The 18398-nt window shown below is 38.6% G+C and overlaps 1 protein-coding gene across 6 annotated transcripts in view; it reads right to left on the bottom strand.

The window, feature by feature from the left end:
• The window catches only part of LOC102065696 (putative oxidoreductase ZK1290.5), a 45326-nt gene extending 27141 nt beyond the window's left edge, over positions 1 to 18185 (bottom strand). For 5 of the 6 annotated variants that reach the window (XR_012581376.1, XR_012581375.1, XM_074546178.1 and 2 more), the window contains exons 1-2: positions 18064 to 18185; positions 4885 to 5133 (exon numbers count right to left, since the gene is read on the bottom strand). Coding sequence is in view for 4 of the 6 variants with exons in the window: in XM_074546178.1 (XP_074402279.1) it covers positions 4885 to 5133; positions 18064 to 18148 (334 nt within the window). In the remaining 2 variants the exon portion in view is untranslated. Of the gene's footprint in view, positions 1 to 4884; positions 5134 to 9268; positions 9333 to 18063 lie in introns of those variants that run through there. The other variant, XM_026790468.2, reaches the window with a different exon arrangement.
• Positions 18186 to 18398: the final 213 nt, after the last annotated feature.

The following is an 18398-nucleotide window of genomic DNA, read 5'->3' as shown; positions in this document are numbered from 1 at the left end:
AAATCCACAAGCTACATTTGCGCTTCCTGATATCCATTTAAATACAATTATAAACTCTTAGACTTTTAAAATACAATAGCTTAGACAAGCCAATAATCACTCATATATAATCATCTGTAGAGTCTGGTTATGTATCCCAAAAAAGGGGAAAGTTGCTTGCTCTTTGCTCTTTCATCCATAAAATCCACTTCCAATTCCACATACAGTCTTACTGATCACCAATCTATCAATAATTACTTCTTTACTGATTTCTCTGAGAAAAAAAGTTGTATTTGTTAAAAGTAAATACCAATACATGGTATTGGAATAAATATCAATTTTAACTGAAAAGTAGTACTGGGATATTGAATAAAGCATTTGGTGAGGTTACATGCAAAACTCAGCACTACTCACATTCTGTCGCCAATAAAATTTCCACTGATTTATATCAGACATAAACACAAAGGATTAGCATTAGGAATTGATAATATCAAGTGCTCATTTTCATCCAAAATTATACATGCTACTGGGGCTACTTACTGCATAGAGACTGACATGTTTGTATTGAAACTTTTTTGCTTATGTAAAGCAAGTCCCATATATAAGTAGGTGTAAGTTACTGAGATCTGATGCCTACCTCCCAGAAAAATGGAAGAATTGTGTATTTTTAATTGCTGCTTGCTATGTTCTCCAAACCAGACTAATAAGAACTGCTAGCTATGCAAAAAAATGTCATTTAGCAAAAATAACCAAACTTCAGCAGAATTTCACCGCCAGTTACTTCTCCAAAAGCCTGACTGTTCAGTTAGACACCACAGTGTGGAAATGCTCACAGAAATAGTTACATCATGGATTTCCACAGACACAGATGCATTGTACTCTGCTCAGGAAACTGAAACATTCTCCAAAGAAAGACTTCTAAGAGATTTGATAACTGAAAGATCTCGGGCCTCAGACATCCAAAAAAAATGCAACATATCCCCCTTCTCTGTAGTAGTGTCTGAGGCCTCTGATGCAAACAAGATTGGCTGTTTGTCCTTTGTTTTAGAAACGTTTTCTTACCAGGTACACCATGGCCATATCTTGGCATTATGTTTCTTTCAATTTAGGCTTTTTCATTGAAATAAAAATTACTTCAAATTCTAAAATATTGGCATTTAGAGCTAGAAAGAATCTACTGGATCTACCATCTACTGGATCACCAAGTACAGTCTTCCTGACTGCAAGAAGTGTTCCTGAAAGGTGTGGGGCAAAGGTGCCTTAGCTCAGACAAAGAGTAGAACAGTCCTTCTGCCAGTCACGTGGGAAGCACCCCAGCACAGCCAGGACCTTACTTCTACTGCAGCTGTTAGAAAACTTTCCAGCATATCTGCAGGCCAATAAAAACAACAATCACCTCACAAACCAAGCTCTGTGATTTCATCTTTATTTGTACACGCATTCACACCCTACACCCACACACACATTTTCTTTTGCTTAAAATATTTTCCCTCTTGGGGTACTGTGAGAACACAAACACTCTTAAATTCCTTTGGGAGGCAAGAAATTAGCTTTAAATAATTGATTGAAATAGCTTAAAGTTCTAGTAATCAAGAAATATATAACTTTATCACTGGAGGTTTTTAAGAACATTTTTATTGAGAACATGAGGCTGTACCTTGTAGCATGGGAAAAACAAATTAATATCTTGAGATGCCTTCCAACAATGTATTTTTAAAAAATTATCTTAAATCAAAAAATCCATCTTGATTCAGAGTATCAGGATGCAACTGAGAAAGAAGGGGAAAAACCTCCAAACATCCACAATCTGGTTTCAGATTTAAGAGCTTTTTAAAACATCCTTTGCACACAGTCAGGCTGTAATGGTGCAGCAATGAGCAGAGGCCTGAAGGTCATTAAATGTCAATGCATGGTGGTGTAGGAAAACTAAAACTAACACCTGAGCGGCTTTCACACTGACACTTAAAATATAATGGCTTATTGCCTCTTAATGGTTACAGCATCTACAATCAACACACTTCCTCTTAACTGGCCATTTCACTTGTTTAAAAGCCAACATGTTTTTGTGGAAATAAAAGTTTGCATTTTTATGCAAAATCCCTAATACAGTATTTTTTTAAAAAGTTAGATTTGACTAAAACAACCTAGTAGTATTAAAAACAAGCCTGGCCTTCTATCAAGCCTAAAAGCAAAAATATATTCTGCAATGTTTCCCAGCTGTCTTAATGCTGGGAATCCTATTTCCTTGCTTTTCTCAACAGTCACTTAATATTGATATGATGTATTTTTCTTTCTCACTCAATCCTTTTTGTTTTGTTTTGTGTTTCCTTCTATTGAACAAGGATCAATGTGAAACAATCTACAAAGTGTTTTGAAGCAATACAGAGTCTGAATTATGACAATTCACTAATTTCATGTGGTTCATCTATTACAGTGAAGCTGCTGATAGAACATTTGTCCAGCTCCAGCTGGGGATTTGTGATAGGCCAGACTTGCCTGAATGGGACAAACTCGGGACAGTCAAAAGGAAAATAAAATTGTTTATGAATTTGGTAACCCACAAAGCAGCATTCAAGAAGTTACTTTAGAGGTTGGATCTAAATCCCAAGGAATGTATTCTGCTACTGCCAAACCTGTAAAATCTGCTGCCATTCCATATTGGTTTACTGTTGCTGCTAGTTGAGGATCACATTTAGAAAATGCAAGGAGGAGAGTATCTGTTACAACCACTGCCCACAAATAATACAAATTTCCATCATGTCATGGATATATAATCTTCCAGCTCAAAAAAAAGTCCTGGAACACTGCTCTCCTAGTACCACTTGTCTGAAAATTGTTCATTGAAAAGGCTTCATAACAAGTATTTTATATGGAGTATTTTACATCTTCTCTTAAAAAGCCATGACTGCTTTCAACATCTCACATTCCATATACTGATACTGCAAAGACTTATTAATTCCTGTTAGATTATTTGTCAGGTTTCTAATTCAGTGTTTATGGATGGACTGGGTAACTCCTAAGGACCCTCCAGAAAATGAACATAAACAAAGATCTTAGCTGTGCATTTAGCTGCCAGAGCTCCTCTAGCTTTTTCTTTTTGCATTTCTGAATTACTAACTTTCCATCCAACATAAAGATCTAACATCCCAGATATATTATTCAGGATCTTTCAGTTTTCTTTATAAACTATGTATTTTTATAGAACATGTGAACCCCCACATATTTGGTTAATACAATGGAATGGAATCAGGGAATTCGGATTTATTCTGATCGTATAAATATGATTTAGGTCACCATGGCAGACTAAGTGGCTCAGGAACAGCTGTATGAATTTTTGAGACATCTCCACATCAGTTGAAGAAAGGTGACGAAGGAGGGAAGATAGCTGAGAGTATTAAAAAACCAAAACAAAAATATAACAAATGAGGAAAAATCTAGTATGGAGACTAATTGTGCAGGCAGCTGTAACAGTCCTAAATTGCTCTTAGTAATATATGCAGAAGAAGTTTCAGCTCTTAACACATCTGACAAACAAGTTCTGTTTATGCTATCCCAAGGATTCACTCACATAGTGACAGCATTAGCACATTTCTTGCTCTCAGATATTTTTTTTCTTCTTTTAAACACTTCTTCTTAGGAGAAACTCAGTATTTGTGTGAGCATCTACTCTAATCTACTACCTGAGATAAAAAGAGCAACTTACAGTACTAGAAGGAATCACTGCAAATGACTTCTTGGAAGTGAGTCAAGTTTTCCTCTCATCAACATTCAGCACCAGTGCCAGAGCAAGCAGAAGAAAAAAGAAAGCAAACAAAATGTAACAAGCAGAAAACAGAGAGGAGGAATAATGTTATTTCTCAGTTTAAAGGAGAAAGTCGGGGCTCAAAACTTTTTTTATTAAAGTCTCATTGCAGTGACCTGCATTTGCACAGGAAAAACAAAAAGGACTTTTCATTCATTTTGTATTATTCTGTACCTGTGGAGAAGTTAAGAGATACATTTCCAGAAGGAATGGAGCCAAAGATGTGCATGTATCTCAGCCTTTAACAGATACAGGTTTTTCTCTGTTCACCTTGTAAAGTACACAAGTAAAAAAGGGCAGTGAGTACAGCACACAGCTGCCATTAATATTATACATTATTAATTCAGCAAAATTCACTTCCTCATTGAAGTCTGTTTATTGCTAAAATATGCAAATATCATGTTTATTCACCGGTGCCTCCTCTCCTACGACCTGTTGCAAAGAACTAATTGGCATCATTACTGCAACTCTGCCTGTCTAGTAAGGGAGTAACAATATCACATCTTTGGCAACAAGCAGGTTATGATCAGGGTAAATTTACAAATGCAGTGTTAGTTAAGCTTTAATTTTAGTTTTCTAAATTCTTTTAGATACTTCTAACATATTCTCCAAAAAATATTCCATCAAACAGACCAAACTAAAGGCAGTATTCAGAATTTTAAAAAGTTAAAAGGCCTACAAAGTAAGTTTTAGAAAGGACCCCCATTCCTTGAGAAAAAGAAAACAGATCGCAGAAGAAACCAGGCATCTTTGTCACCCTGTTGCCAATATATTATTGTAAAGTTTTATGAATCCTTGTTTCATAGGTTTTGGATGATTTTAGCAAAATATAAAAAACTGATGTAGTTTTTCCTCAAGTAATTTAATAATAAAAAATACCTTTACAAAACATTTGCAACAAGCAAAAGCTCTGTACTCGTAATTGTACACATGTGAACTTCCTAGAGAACAAACAGAACAAGAAACCTGCAAATGTGTAAATAAAGGCAGAATTTGGTTTCTGTGACCCATCTGTACCATACAAATTTTTTTCAGAATTCATCCATCTTTGCAAGTACTCCCATGGAAAGCACAACAAATGAGCTATGTGTAAAGATTCATACCAAGATATTCCACACCGAGTCTTTCACATGACTCCAAGCAGGCCTTTTTTGTGTTGTCATAGCCATAATCACTGTGCCACAGCTTGGTGGTTATCCAGAGGTCCTCTCTCTTCACACCACTGTCTCTGATGGCCCTCTGGAGGAGGTGTTCACAGCCATACCTCTTTGCTGTGTCAATGTGACGAACGCCACATTGCTGCAGGGCATGGACCACCGCGCCATGGCAATAGCCACCCCGGTGGGAAGTACCTAAACACACAAAAGCAGAAGTGAATTGTCAGCAGTGAATTATGAGGGGCATATTTTATCATTGTTTTCAATTTTTTTTTAATATTGTCACAAAAGCTTCTTATTTAATTTTCATTTCCTCATAGTAAAGAAATGGGAACCGACTGATCTTTAGGCTTGGAAAATACATGAAGTAGAAGTTGGTGCTGATCAGAAGCAACTCCATCAAAATCAAATATCAACAGCATTTAACTGTAAAAAAGTGATTCAAGGAGCTAGGCTGAAAATCATCAAGGAGAAAACACATATTTTATGGGAAATTAGTATATGTCTTTTAATTTTCATACAGAAGCATAACAGTTACAAATTAGAGTATTTTTAAAAACTCAAAAACCTGAACAACTTTCAATACCATTTACTTCTTAAAAAACATATCCTGAAACCTTTACTCTGTTGAACTCCTGGTAGCTTGAAATCATTATTGCATTGTACAATCCCAGGCTGGGCCACAGTGCAGGTGTCAGTCACATAATGTCACATTCAGCAGTAACCAAAACAATGGAATCCTACAAAAGAGTTACAGAATGGGCATGCAGGGAGTTTCAGCAACAAAATCCTGTTACTGTCATTGTGTGGGGATTCACTGGATCTGTATTTTGCATGTCAAGGGGACGGAAGGAGGAGGAGACTCAGCAGGAAAAGCAACCACCAGGAGGACTTCAGATAAAGAACTGGTTGAGAGCAAGGAGGATGATGTTTCTACTTACCCTTTCCTGTTAGTTGCTTTTCCTGCCATGAGCCCCTCACCCATTCACCCTCAGTCCACACACTTCCCACAAACAGTATTTTCTACAGTTTGCTGGAGGAAATGCTCAGTCAGTTCAAGTCATCTCCTTCCAAACTGATGATTAGTACTTAAAGGCCCTCATGCTGTAAACAACAGGAGCACAAAACAGCTCCATCACCGACTGGAGACATGGCCCTGCACAGTCCTGAACAGCAGCAGGGCTTCAGACACTGCTGAATCTAAAAAAATCAATAAAGGACTCCAGGTTAAAGTATTATTTAAAGTGCAATCTGTACCTGCCCTTACCCTTCCCCTTCCACCCCAAACACTCCCTGCACACTCTGGAAGTGGCCCTGGCTGGCCAGCCAGGCTGGCAGGAAGGGGCCACCACTGACAGCACCGCTGGTGCTCCTGCACAGAGCCCTGAGCCCAGCAACGCCCAGGGGAGGCTGCAGGACCTTCTCACACACTTTAACAACCAGCAGCAACCAGGAGGACTTAGAAAAGCCCAACTTGCATGGAAGGTGAACCAGGTTTTCCTAAATGCTTACCATTTTGGCTCATTCCTGATCTTAGAAGGAAAGCCAGTGAGTCTTGCTGAACGCCCAAAGTCATTTAAACTAAGATATAACATGGCCTGATCTCCCACCCATACACATCAGGAGCATGACATGCTGCTAGACAGAAAAGAACAATTTCCACTTAATATTTGAGGCCAACAAAATGTGGAGTCAAGAACAAAACTCTTGACTTCATGGATTTGATGAAACTATAATACTCCATTCCTATGATTTTGACATGCATTCATAAATAATTTACTTTCCAAACATAAACAAAGTTTCAATGTTCTAAAAGACAAAACTTAAAATATTTTTATCTTATTTTTTTCATAGCCATTAATTATGATTATTAATTGGCTTAATTTCTGAGCCAACTAGAAATAAATGTCTCTACAACTTGTTTTACATCAAAATAAGCTAAGTCAGGCTACATTCAGCTAAGACAAGTTGGTTTTCAAAATAGCTACTTCAAAATCCTCATGAATGTTTAAGAATTTTAGATGACTGCAATGCTACTACATTATACTTATGGGCAAAGAATATATATGCAATTTTACAATATTGAAATACTGAAGGGATTTTATTACAAAATTATATAACCAGCACAGAAAAATTACTATATTTCTTCACAACAAACTCTTCACTTTTAATATGCCGGTACTGGTGCAAAATAAATGAGGTTGTAACTATTGTGTCTGTTTCTGGCTGAATGGACATTTCTAAGCACAGAATGAATGGAGTTCATTTAGAGGTCTTGCAAATGGACTCAGACTCTTTTCATGCATAATGGATTTCAGTAAGAACATTTAGGACAAACAACTTTTTTTTTTTTTTTTTAATTTAACCCTTTAAGTTAAAGAGAGAGAGTGGCTAAGAAAACAAAAATCAGACAAATTTTGTTATTGTTCCCCATTCAGTGATGGCATGCATACTTGTTACACAAGTTACACAAGAAATAAAGACAGCAAGATCAATCTGGAGGAAATTATCTCAATTTCTATGCCTAAAAACGAACTACAACAGTCCTGGTGCACTACACAGTAATCAACAAGAAATCAACAATTACTTAATATTACCACTTTGCAAGCCAACTTAATCATGAACAATAGGTGGATAAGTTAATTATATTACTAATAGAACACTTCTAGACTTTAGAAACCACAGTTTTCCTGTGTTTACACACGCGTTTAAAGAAGTTACAAGTCATAGATTCAGAAGGATAACGGAAGTGAAGGGACTGAACTTTCTAATTCTTTTTCCGTTAGGAATTCTCATTGCAGTGACAATTAAACAATGCTCTTTGAACACATTAACATTCTCACATGTTTGGGATTCCCCTTTGCTCATACAGATGTAATTCACACTGTACATATATATTAAAAGACAGAATCCAATCATGCATTTAAAACTAGTACGAACCTACACACTTTCCATCTCTTCCATTTTCTAAAATTATTTAATACATTTGTTCCCTAGAATTTGCTGATAAGAAATAGGAGCTCCTTTCAAGAAACTATGTCAAATACCAGTAAGTTTGGAAAAGCTTCCTATTTTTAGCTAATATTTTAACTTCTTTCCTAGGGAAATAGCCCTATTACCTCAATGACTGAACTAAGCCAAATTTGACAGATTGCAAAACATGCAAGACAATTACATTTCGACAGATTTTGTGAAAAACTGGTGGTTTTAAGGGACAAGGATACTGCAGTGAAAATATGGATAGGTCAGAGGACACAAATCCATGGAAAGCAAGCTTAACTGGTTACAATGTTATTTTGTCACAGTTACTCATTGCTTTCCCAGAAGAACATTGCCATCAAAACTGCAGTGAGAAAATGCTCTGACAACTCATAAAATGATACAAAGATTATTAGAAAGGCAGACTCCTGCTCACAATGCAGTTGTTACAGGGAAAAAAAGCCTCAACACTCCAATCAGCAACACCACCCCAAGCCCTCAAAACCAAAAAATCAGCAACATCTCCACCCCTGACCCCACCAAATATGTAAAACAAGTAACAAACCACCCGCTATCCCCCCTCCCAGATTTATGCACAATCTCAGCTCTCAGCCTCATTAACTTTCTGTTCTGCCTCACAAAGCTGTAGAACTACAGAGAGAGATCCAAAGCACCAACAGTTTTTCAAAACAGAACAAGGATCTGCTTTCTCCCCCTGCTTTCTCCCTCCCTTTGTGGCACAGTGTCATGTTTTTTGTGAAATGTGAAACAATTATTCATTTGAACATATAAAAATGTCCAGTGATATGAATAATTTTGGCTACTTGAATTCAGTGGAATAACATTAGGAAAGTTCCTGCTGGTGAAACCCCAGCCAGAATATTTAGAGATCATATCAGAGACTAATGATCTTCTGACATCAGTACTAAATTTAGAGTTGACAAAGAAAACATCTGTAAAAATACCATTCCTTGCTGATTTTTTTACCTCAAATTAATCACCTAAAAACTCTCAAAAGCAAAAGCTCAAGCATTCTCTTCTCAACTTGTAGACACCCATCACATATCTATGGTATTTTATACCATACCAGGCTTGCAACACCTGATGCTGTTAGTTTTAGTTCTACTATTTCAATATTAATCAATATAACACATCTTATGAATATAGTGAATTTTTTGGTGTTCATACAGTTTGATTTCCTAATTACCTTATGAGAAAATGTGATGATAAAACATGAAATGGCCATACATAATGCAAATGAACATATAACACGTTTCCAGGTTAACTGCTCAGGCATTCACAAAACCACACGCCTCTTCTATGGAAAGTCCCAAAGACAGACAATCCTTACTGTTGTCCTTGCTGTCTGTCTTATATCCTCCTTCTGATTTTGTATTCATATGATCCTCTGACAAGCTGACTCAGACTGTTAAATGGCCAAAAAAGAGAGTACAGTTTCAGAATTATTCATGAACCTGAATCATTCCTCATAATTCCTCAGAGAGGAAAACCCACTAAATTTTGTGCAAGAGATGGAGCAAAACAAGTTCTCCCTTTAGCAGCAGCAGTTAAATAATGTGATTTAATCAATTATTTTATTCAAATTAAAAAAATAAAAACAAAAGCACAGTTGTGTCCTAGCCTTCTTTCTGTTATATTTCCCAATACCATCCCTACAGCTGCTCTCAGACAAGCCAATAATGTCACATTAACTTTCTACTACCTCAGCACTAGAACCCAAGTAAACTTGCCATAGTAAACTATTTGGCATAGTTTTTTCTTAACAGTGTCAGTTACTCTAAAAATCCTATGCAGCAAGTGATGACAAAATATTCAAGCATCCTCTCTCTAGATTTCTAGAGAGGCTTCCTTCTGCACCAGGTGAAACCAAAGTCAACCTTGCTATGAAGTTACTGCACTCTACAATTTTCATGAGGCAACTAGAGACTATTTCAAGGTAAGAGATCCAAATTTAATAACAATTACTTTTACAAAATAACTTGGATATTTTATTCAGAGTACAAGACTGGCACCCAATGTGGATAGAAAATAGGGCAGCTACTCCTGAGGGAATGGAACCTATGAAGAAAATGGGCTTCTGGAAAAACTGGTAGGACACCATCAACAATAATTGAAAGACACTGAGCAGACTCCCATTATATAATCAATGGTTTATAATTGGTCAGAACAAAAGCAGCACACAGGTTTATCTAAAACTCAGTTATTTGAGGCAAGTTTCTCTTGACTCTGCAAAAGTTATTTGGATTATTAATTATTTTAGTATGTAAGTTTTACTCGGGTAATGCTTTTGTTCTTATTCTTTTGCTTGCTTGTTTGTCTGCTAAATATGATCCATTGCTTAACAGAGGACTGGTTTTCCCCTGTGCAACTCAGAACACACTAACAGAATTCAGTAACATGAGCAGAAAAAGTAAGCAGGCATGATTTAAAACTCTGCAGTTCTACTCAGGCAAGTCTACACAGGCAATGAAACAAAATGCAGGAATACAGCCTTGCCTCAAGGCAAGAGGGTAGGAGAGAGCCATTACATGTTTATTATGTATCCAGGGAAAGAGAAGCCAGAATTGCTGGTTTTCTCTCTTCCTGAGAGGAAGGAAGAAATGGCACCGAGCCATTGTTGACAGAAGCACTCTATTGCCTCCATCCCAAAGAGGCTCTGACTGTAGAGGACATTCAGATCATCTACTGAAAAATGACCACAATTTCTGTTCACTGACCCACCATTTATGTCCTCAGAACCCTAGACAGAGAGTAGGTGCAAGAGTAACTCCTCAGAATGTGTCTCACAGCAATCCCAGGAAGACTGCAAGTGGCCTCTGGTATCAGTGGGATGCTATTGCTCTGATATGGCACCAATTCACTGATGGATTTCTGACAGCAGAAATAACTATCACCCCAAAAATGCAAATTTTTCTTTCAGCAATAGTAAAGAGATTTCCACTGGAAAAGTGCCAGCTATTTAAATTATTCATCTGTAGTAGTCAAATATTTTAATCATGCAGAATCTATCAATAAAATCTGGAAGGAGACCTGTACATTTGGAAGGCAATTATGAATGTGTAAGTCATGTAAAAATTTCATAAGCAGAGCAGCAGCACACATTTATTTAAATGCCTTTACAGACAGACTGCCAAATCTTGAAGCCTTTCTTTCACTCCACACTTTCCCACCACCGTGAGAACTACTCCTCATTAACAACCAAATTGGTTTCAGATGCTCTGCTATAAGATGTTACCTTAGAAACCATTTGGTAAAAGACTGTGGCTTCCTTCCATAGAAATCTCAAGCAGTGAAAAGGCAGATTTTCTGGCATAAATCAAATCCAATTTCTAGGGTTCACTAAACCTTTTCTCCTCAGAATAATGTTTTGTGACTAGATCTTAGCAGTTAATAGTGCACGAAGAATTGCTGGTGTGAACCAGTTTTAAATTATTTTCATTCTATTCCCTTCTTAACTCAATTGAAACTATTTTCAATAATTACCATACCTTGATAGAACCTTTAAATTCATAACTATAAGGATATTTACTATGTGCAGCAAATAAACAGACTGAACAAAAATATTATTTTCCTTCCTTTCTAAAACATGTCCTTAGACTACTCTATCTGATAAGGATGACATTAATTAATTAAAATTAGATATTTGGAGATACTTTACAAATGAGACAAATACTACAAATGAGACAAACCCATGACAAATTTTTTCACCTCTATAAAACTTTCACAAAAAAGAATTATCAAAAAAAAAAAACTAAGCCCATATTTTGTACTTAATTAGAACACTATCAAAATCATTTCTGCTGCGAAAGGTTGACTTAAAAATAAATTATATAAATAATTTATGATAACAGCCAGCATCCAATTATGTAGAGGGACAGCAAATTTAAGATGTAGTTGAATGTGGGACCAATAATACAAAGCCACTTAAAATACTGTGAAGATAATATTATAGGAAAAATTATAAAGAGAACTGTGATTTGTAGTGACTCATCGCTTTACACAATGAAAAGCTATGTACAATAATTACCACTGAGACATCCTAATTCAAGCTGATGGGTGATTTCTGACATCATAGCAGTGCTCTTTACTTGCAAAGGGCAATTATGAATGATGACAGATCCTCCTCCTGGAGGTTCACCACGTGTCCCACTGGTAACTAATTGTGCTCGTGAGCTCCAAGGACAGCAACAACCCAGCTCCCCTCAGTGCAAACTAAACTGAGCAATAAACAGCACTTCTGATTAAATGCTTCTTTTTCCCCACATCATCTTAAGAATTTAAAATGCATTTTCTAAAAGTTTCTGAGACAAAGAACATCTCCTCTAGCCCCTCCTGTCACACTGCATATTCAGCTTTAGGACTGTACACATTAGAATGCAAAGCACCTCCACTGAGGCACTAAGAATGACAAACAGACCTTCGAGTTATGAAACTGCTGCAAAGGCACAAAGAGAGCTTTCCCCTTTCTCTCCCTCCTTCCCCTTTAACAAGGATTTTGTATTGCTCTCTGTGCTGTACTTTGCATAAACATTAGAAGAGAGTTCAGGAATTAGTACCTCCCTTCTCATCTGGCGGCATGAGGAACTACTGCAATTCAGGTTACAGCAGCATGTGACATCACCATCCACTGCTGCCAAAACTCTGCTAGCAAGCTCTGGCAAAGTATGATGACTAAAATCTGCTGGATGAAGGTTGAAAGATCAAGCTTAGCTTTCTCTTCCCCTCCTCTCAAAGTTTGGTTTGTTTTTTTTTTTACACTAAAGAAGTGCACTGAAATACAAAAATGATATATACTGGAGCTTGCTTCTCTCTTAATTTTGAACTGCTTACAAATAATTTGTTCTTCTCTTGGGCAATTAGATGGTAACATATAAAACTCTTAATGGCAAAGAAAAGTTAAAAGCATACACATGAAGTGCCTCTGCTTACACTGGTAGAAGTTTTAATTGTTAAACAGTGGTAGAAACCTAAATTGATTTATTACTTAAACTTAGTGAAGGCTATCTAAAATTCACATGTATCACATCAGCAGTACAGTGATTACCAAAAGAATCCAGTGTAACAAAGCAAGCTATTTTTCTGCTATTAAATCACAGTTCATATCCCGTAATATAAGGTAAAATCCCTAGCAAACATAAAAAAGCTGACCTCATAGATTTGTAGGTGTACAAGAGAGCAGAGACAAAGCAGCACTTCCCTCAGAAAAAAAAGGAGAATATTTCTGTACTGTGTAGACTCTCATGAAAGCAAAAGCTGCTCCAGCATTTTGCCCCAGATGCATTTATTAGTAGCCCTTAAAAACAAGACTTGTATAGTATTCAGTCCTTTTTAAGGAGCAAAATAGCACCAGGCTGGAAGGAGGTGAAGCTGGAAGAAAACAAGGAGGGCAGGAGCTCACGAGGCTCAGCCAGGCTGGGCGAAGACTCTGCTCTGCGCCACTGCCTACAAGCACCAGCTGCCTGGGACGTGGCCACAGCCCACACAGGAGAGAAATGAAATATCTGCAGGCCCTCAAAGATCAAGTACAACTTCTCAAGGTCAGATCCACTGAAACAGTGGATGAACTGAGACAGAAAGATTTATAGAGGTGGCATTTTGATCATCACAAGAGGCTATTAAGGCAACTTGGTAACCATGGGTGAGAAGCAGAGCCTCAAGAGAATAAAAAAAATGGCTGAGACATAAAAAAAAAAGGGAAGAAATAAACAGCCAATTCTTATTACAGGATAAGATTAATAGCAGGGAGTGCCATAGGTCTTGGTATCAGGACCACTGTTCCATAAATTTCCTTAAGAACTAAAGCCATGAAGAAACAGGAGCCATGAATTAAAAAAAGGCAGTAACAGTAGAAAATGAAAAAAGTGAAGGCTTGACTCTACTGCCATTGAATTGAAAAGCAAAATCTCATTTTATTCCAGTCCAGCAGGACTGGGTCTTTTTTGACCACAGCTAAGCTCAAGAATGAGCATAAACAACTCTAGGATAATAATTAAGTAGGTAACTGGTTTACTAATACATAATGGAATGTTAAAATACTTCCATTCAGCATTAAGATTTAAATTTATGTAGCATTTTGATGAAAAAATCCCAATACAACCTGATGCAAGGAAAGTGGAGCAATCTGATTCTGTGCTTTTTGCCAGGAGGTCTATTTGTTGTGAAAAGAACTGGGAACAACACAAGAAGTCCTGAGTGGTTGCAATGCAAATGATGCAATGTCTTAATGCAATCAGCAAAAATCAGTCAAAACTTACTTTTACAATTTATTTACTTAGACGAGGGTACAGCAGAGTATCAGGAACATTACCTATGAAAGACTCTGAAATGAGGACACAGATATTTTAACGGTTTCCCTTGAGTCTGGAAGGACTGTGTGTGTATTAATTTCCTGCAGGCTTTGGCTGTTTGAGCAGAAGCTGCTCAGAGCAGTACCTGACTGCTTTCCCAGCTACAGCACCTACAACAATGATGCTGGGCAGTCTTCAATGACCTTCTTTAAAGAACATTATTACTGCTGATAAAATACTCATCCTGTATGACCTCAGTAAGGCACAATGAGTATAAGGACTTGATTATTTTGTTTAGTAATTGTGTGTCCTGATGTCCCTTCCCAAACAAACATGCAATTAATTTTATTCTTTAATAAGAGGGTATCATTAGAGACTTTTTTATCTCATCAAGTTATTGTTAATTCTAGCTGCCCCAAGGATTACATAGGAAACAACAAAGAGATTCCATGTACTTTTGGTATCACCAGCCCATTTTTTCAAGAAATCACTGGCTACTTGACCAAGCCACCAGAATTTAATTATTATCATCCCTAAAAAAACCCCAAACAAAACAACAAACACAAATTAACAAAGAAAAACACAGAAACCTCTGTGTATGGGAATGTAACTACCATATAAAGGGGATCAACAGAGTTTCAATAGAAAGTACTAAAACAATCCTGAAGAGATGTCAACCATTTTCACAGGACCTTGACAAAGGTCCTAATATTTCAGATACAGGAAGAAAAGCCCTTGTGCTACTGAATTGTAATCAAATGCTATAGAGAGTGGCATTTCACTCCTCAGACTTAAAAAAGGGGAAGTGACAACAGTCTAGGTAAAAGTTTCCTACCGAGCAGAAGTAAGCATGAACAGTTCAAATTATGCATTTTCCTTCCAAAACCTGATAAGGATGATACTGAGTATGCCATTTTGACAAGTGGTAATTTTTTTAGGAAAGCACAAAGTATTCTGTAGTTAAGAAACTATAAGAATATAATTTTCTACCATGGTACAAAGTCTCACCAACAGATTCTCAGACACATGTAGCTCCTATGGAAAAGTGTAACTACATCTGTAACTTCTAAACAGGGTCAGGTTTTGTATCAGTTATTTGACATGCAATTCTAAAACACTAATCTTATGAGCAAGATAGTGCATGTATCCTTTTCCTAATGCAATCTACAGCCACTGTGAGGTAATGTGCTCTCTGGGGCACAGATTTACCCTTGAGACAAGTATTAGGGCCAAAATGCCAATTCATTTTAGACTTAAGCCTACTCCAGTAGAAAGCAGCCTTTGTAATCAAAATTGACCATACACAGGCTTAACCCTCTGCACGTGAATGTTGGCTGACACAGCAGCTAGCCCCAAACCATCTGAAACACAAAGTCACCAGCAGTTATCATAATCATACAATAAACAAGCTGCAGATTATTTTAATCTGTTAATTAAAACTTTAGCCATACAACATATTTCTAACATAAAGGAGCTGCCTTAGAATATAATTGCTTGGTGTCTCAGGCAAGTCAGCTTGTTTTACCATGGCTAGTACACTGGTCTTCTTGCCAGATACAAGACATTAAGAATTTGCATCTAAGTAGATAGGAAACTTTGGATGGACACAATTTGGCATGCTATTCCAAGTAACCCTTCAGACTGAACACAAATTTTGCACACTCTATGGCCTTCTCTGGTGTTAAAATTCGTCTTTCTCACTAGAGATTTTAATGGAAATAGATCCTTCTCACTAAGAACAGTTTATATAAGAGCACAAAGCCCCAGAGAGTGAATGGTAACCTAATCAAAGACGTCACCTCCTTCCCCACATCTTCCCTTTTGCATCAAACATGACCAACTTACTAACCTCTATACAAATGATAAATAAGCTGTGGCACAGAAACCCATTAAAAAGATGAAACCATATCAAAACACCACCATCAGAAATACCTTTTGGTAACTGAAGCCTGAAGAGGAAGAAGAGATAATTTTGACAGAATGCTATTCCAGGGTGTGGTGGCACTCTCTTGGCTCATATGTTCTGGACAAGAAACACATTACCCATCTCCTAATTCAGCTCTCAGACACTACAAAAGGGGATTCATCACCTCAAAGTAACTAGCAAAGCTATCCGACCTGCCTTCCAGGTGGCACAACTGGACAGTTGAAACCATCTTTATGCATATTTATCTCTTTTATTTATCCCTCTAAAGCTTTTAGAAAGATTATCTAGCAACAGATGCAACATCTGTATCTATTAAAAGTTGTCCTTGAGGCACCAGAGAGCAATCAGGTCAGCAGGTTTAGACGGATAAAAAATGGTAAACAAATCTCAAATCCTGCAGAAAATATATTCTCATTTAAGAAAGTTTGCCTCTACTTCATATCCGAGTAATTTTTTTTGCATTGCAATATAGGTTAATGCAGTAAGACTGTAACAAAAACAAGCAATTAATGTGGAAAAGAGAAGTTAAGTGAGAACAGCTACCATAAAGACCCCATTGTGCTGGGCTGCATGTTCTGGTATTTATAGCTTGACCACAAATGCAAGCATGGCAAGTCTTCACCTTTTTTTTCCCTCCCTTCTCTTCTTAAATTCACAGCATTTTGCAGTGTATATCAAGGATTTCTTAAAATGACTTGACTGGTTCCTATCTATTACACAATCCTCAAAGATCTGCAGTCTGTATGTAAAGTGTTACTCTAGCAAGACAAGTAAGTGAAATCAAAGAACCAAATCCTGCTCATGACACCACTACCACTCTAAGTCAAGAGAAGTTCCTTGAAAGTCAAGAGAAGCTCCTGGAAAGCCAAACGTGGCAGAAGTTACTGGGCCAGAAAATTTCAAACTTGATTTTCTTGTATGCCACTGTCCATTTACTGTGGTATGAGTTCAGGCATAACAATAAACTACTCAGAACTTTCCAGTACAGCAAAACGGCAGGGAACAGCTATTGGGTGCAGAGTACAAAGGAGTCTTTCTGCATGTCTGCTTTCTAGTCAGTATATTCTACCCATAACCCAAGAAATGTTTCTTACACCAATAAAAAGGTGGTTCTGTAGACAAGTCCGAAGCACAGTTCAGCATATACTGAAACAATAGCTATAAGACAATCAAGTCTATTCTCTAAAAAAGACTATTTACATCATTTTTTCCTTAATTTTATAAAATCATCTCCAAGAAAATGTAATCTCCAAGAAAAGTAAATTGGCAGTAAGTGTTACAGGTTAAAATAATCCACAAAAAACCAGAAAAAAAAACCCTAGTAATTTTTGATCAACATAAGCCATTTTGCTCACTATGCAGTGACTTTGTAAGAGACAGCTGCATAAATATTCATCATTATCATCAACCACCATTCCCTTGTGCCTCACAGACGCTGAGATTCCTGCACAGGATCTCAGTTCAACAGGTGCGGTAAGGTTCATTCTATCATGAGAATCTGCTCTAAACAGAACTCTGAAGAAGACACACCCGAGCCACCCGAACACGGCACATGGCCGCGGGGCAGCTGGAGGGGAGCGGCGCTGCGAGCCCAGCACGCCGAGCTGCTGGCATGTGGCAGGGCACGAAGCTTCACCCCATTGCACGAGTGCTCTCTCGCGGAGGGGCACCGGGGCTCTCTCTCGGAGGGACACCGAGGCTCTCTCTCGGAGGGACACCGGGCCCGCCCGGCTCAGCGCGGGCAGCTCGGCAGGAGGCTCCGGTCCGGGCCGCCCTGAGGCGAGTCCGGTTGCGGGCCAAGGGCAGCGCCGAACCTGCCGAGCCGGCCAGGCCGGGACCCGAGGTGACCCCCGCCCTCTCACAACGCCTCTGGCAGGGAGGCGGGCTCTGGGCGGGCCCGCCGCCACTTACCGAGCCCCAGCACCGGGATGCTGTGGCCGCTGGCGACCGGCACTGCGGGGACACCACCCGCAACGGGCTTGCCCGCCGCTGCCATAACCTGGGACTACAACTCCCGGCGGCCTCTGCACCCCAACGGCGCCGCGGGCAGCCGGGAGCCGGGCGGGAGGAGCCCGGGAACGGAGAGCTGAGAGCCGGGAAACGAGCGGCCGGGAGCCGGGAAACGAGCAGTCGAGAGCCAGGCTGTCCCCGGGCCTGGGCCCTGGTCCCTGGTCCCGGCGGGCGGTGGGGCGTGCGGCGCCCCGGCTGAGGCCGCTTGGTTTCCCTGGTGAGGCGGGTGTTGGCCG

Source organism: Zonotrichia albicollis, chromosome 8 (assembly GCF_047830755.1).
Source record: "Zonotrichia albicollis isolate bZonAlb1 chromosome 8, bZonAlb1.hap1, whole genome shotgun sequence".
Classification (NCBI taxonomy): domain Eukaryota; kingdom Metazoa; phylum Chordata; class Aves; order Passeriformes; family Passerellidae; genus Zonotrichia; species Zonotrichia albicollis.
The sequence above is the reverse complement of the archived record's forward strand: the minus strand, read 5'-3'. Positions and strand labels throughout refer to the sequence as shown.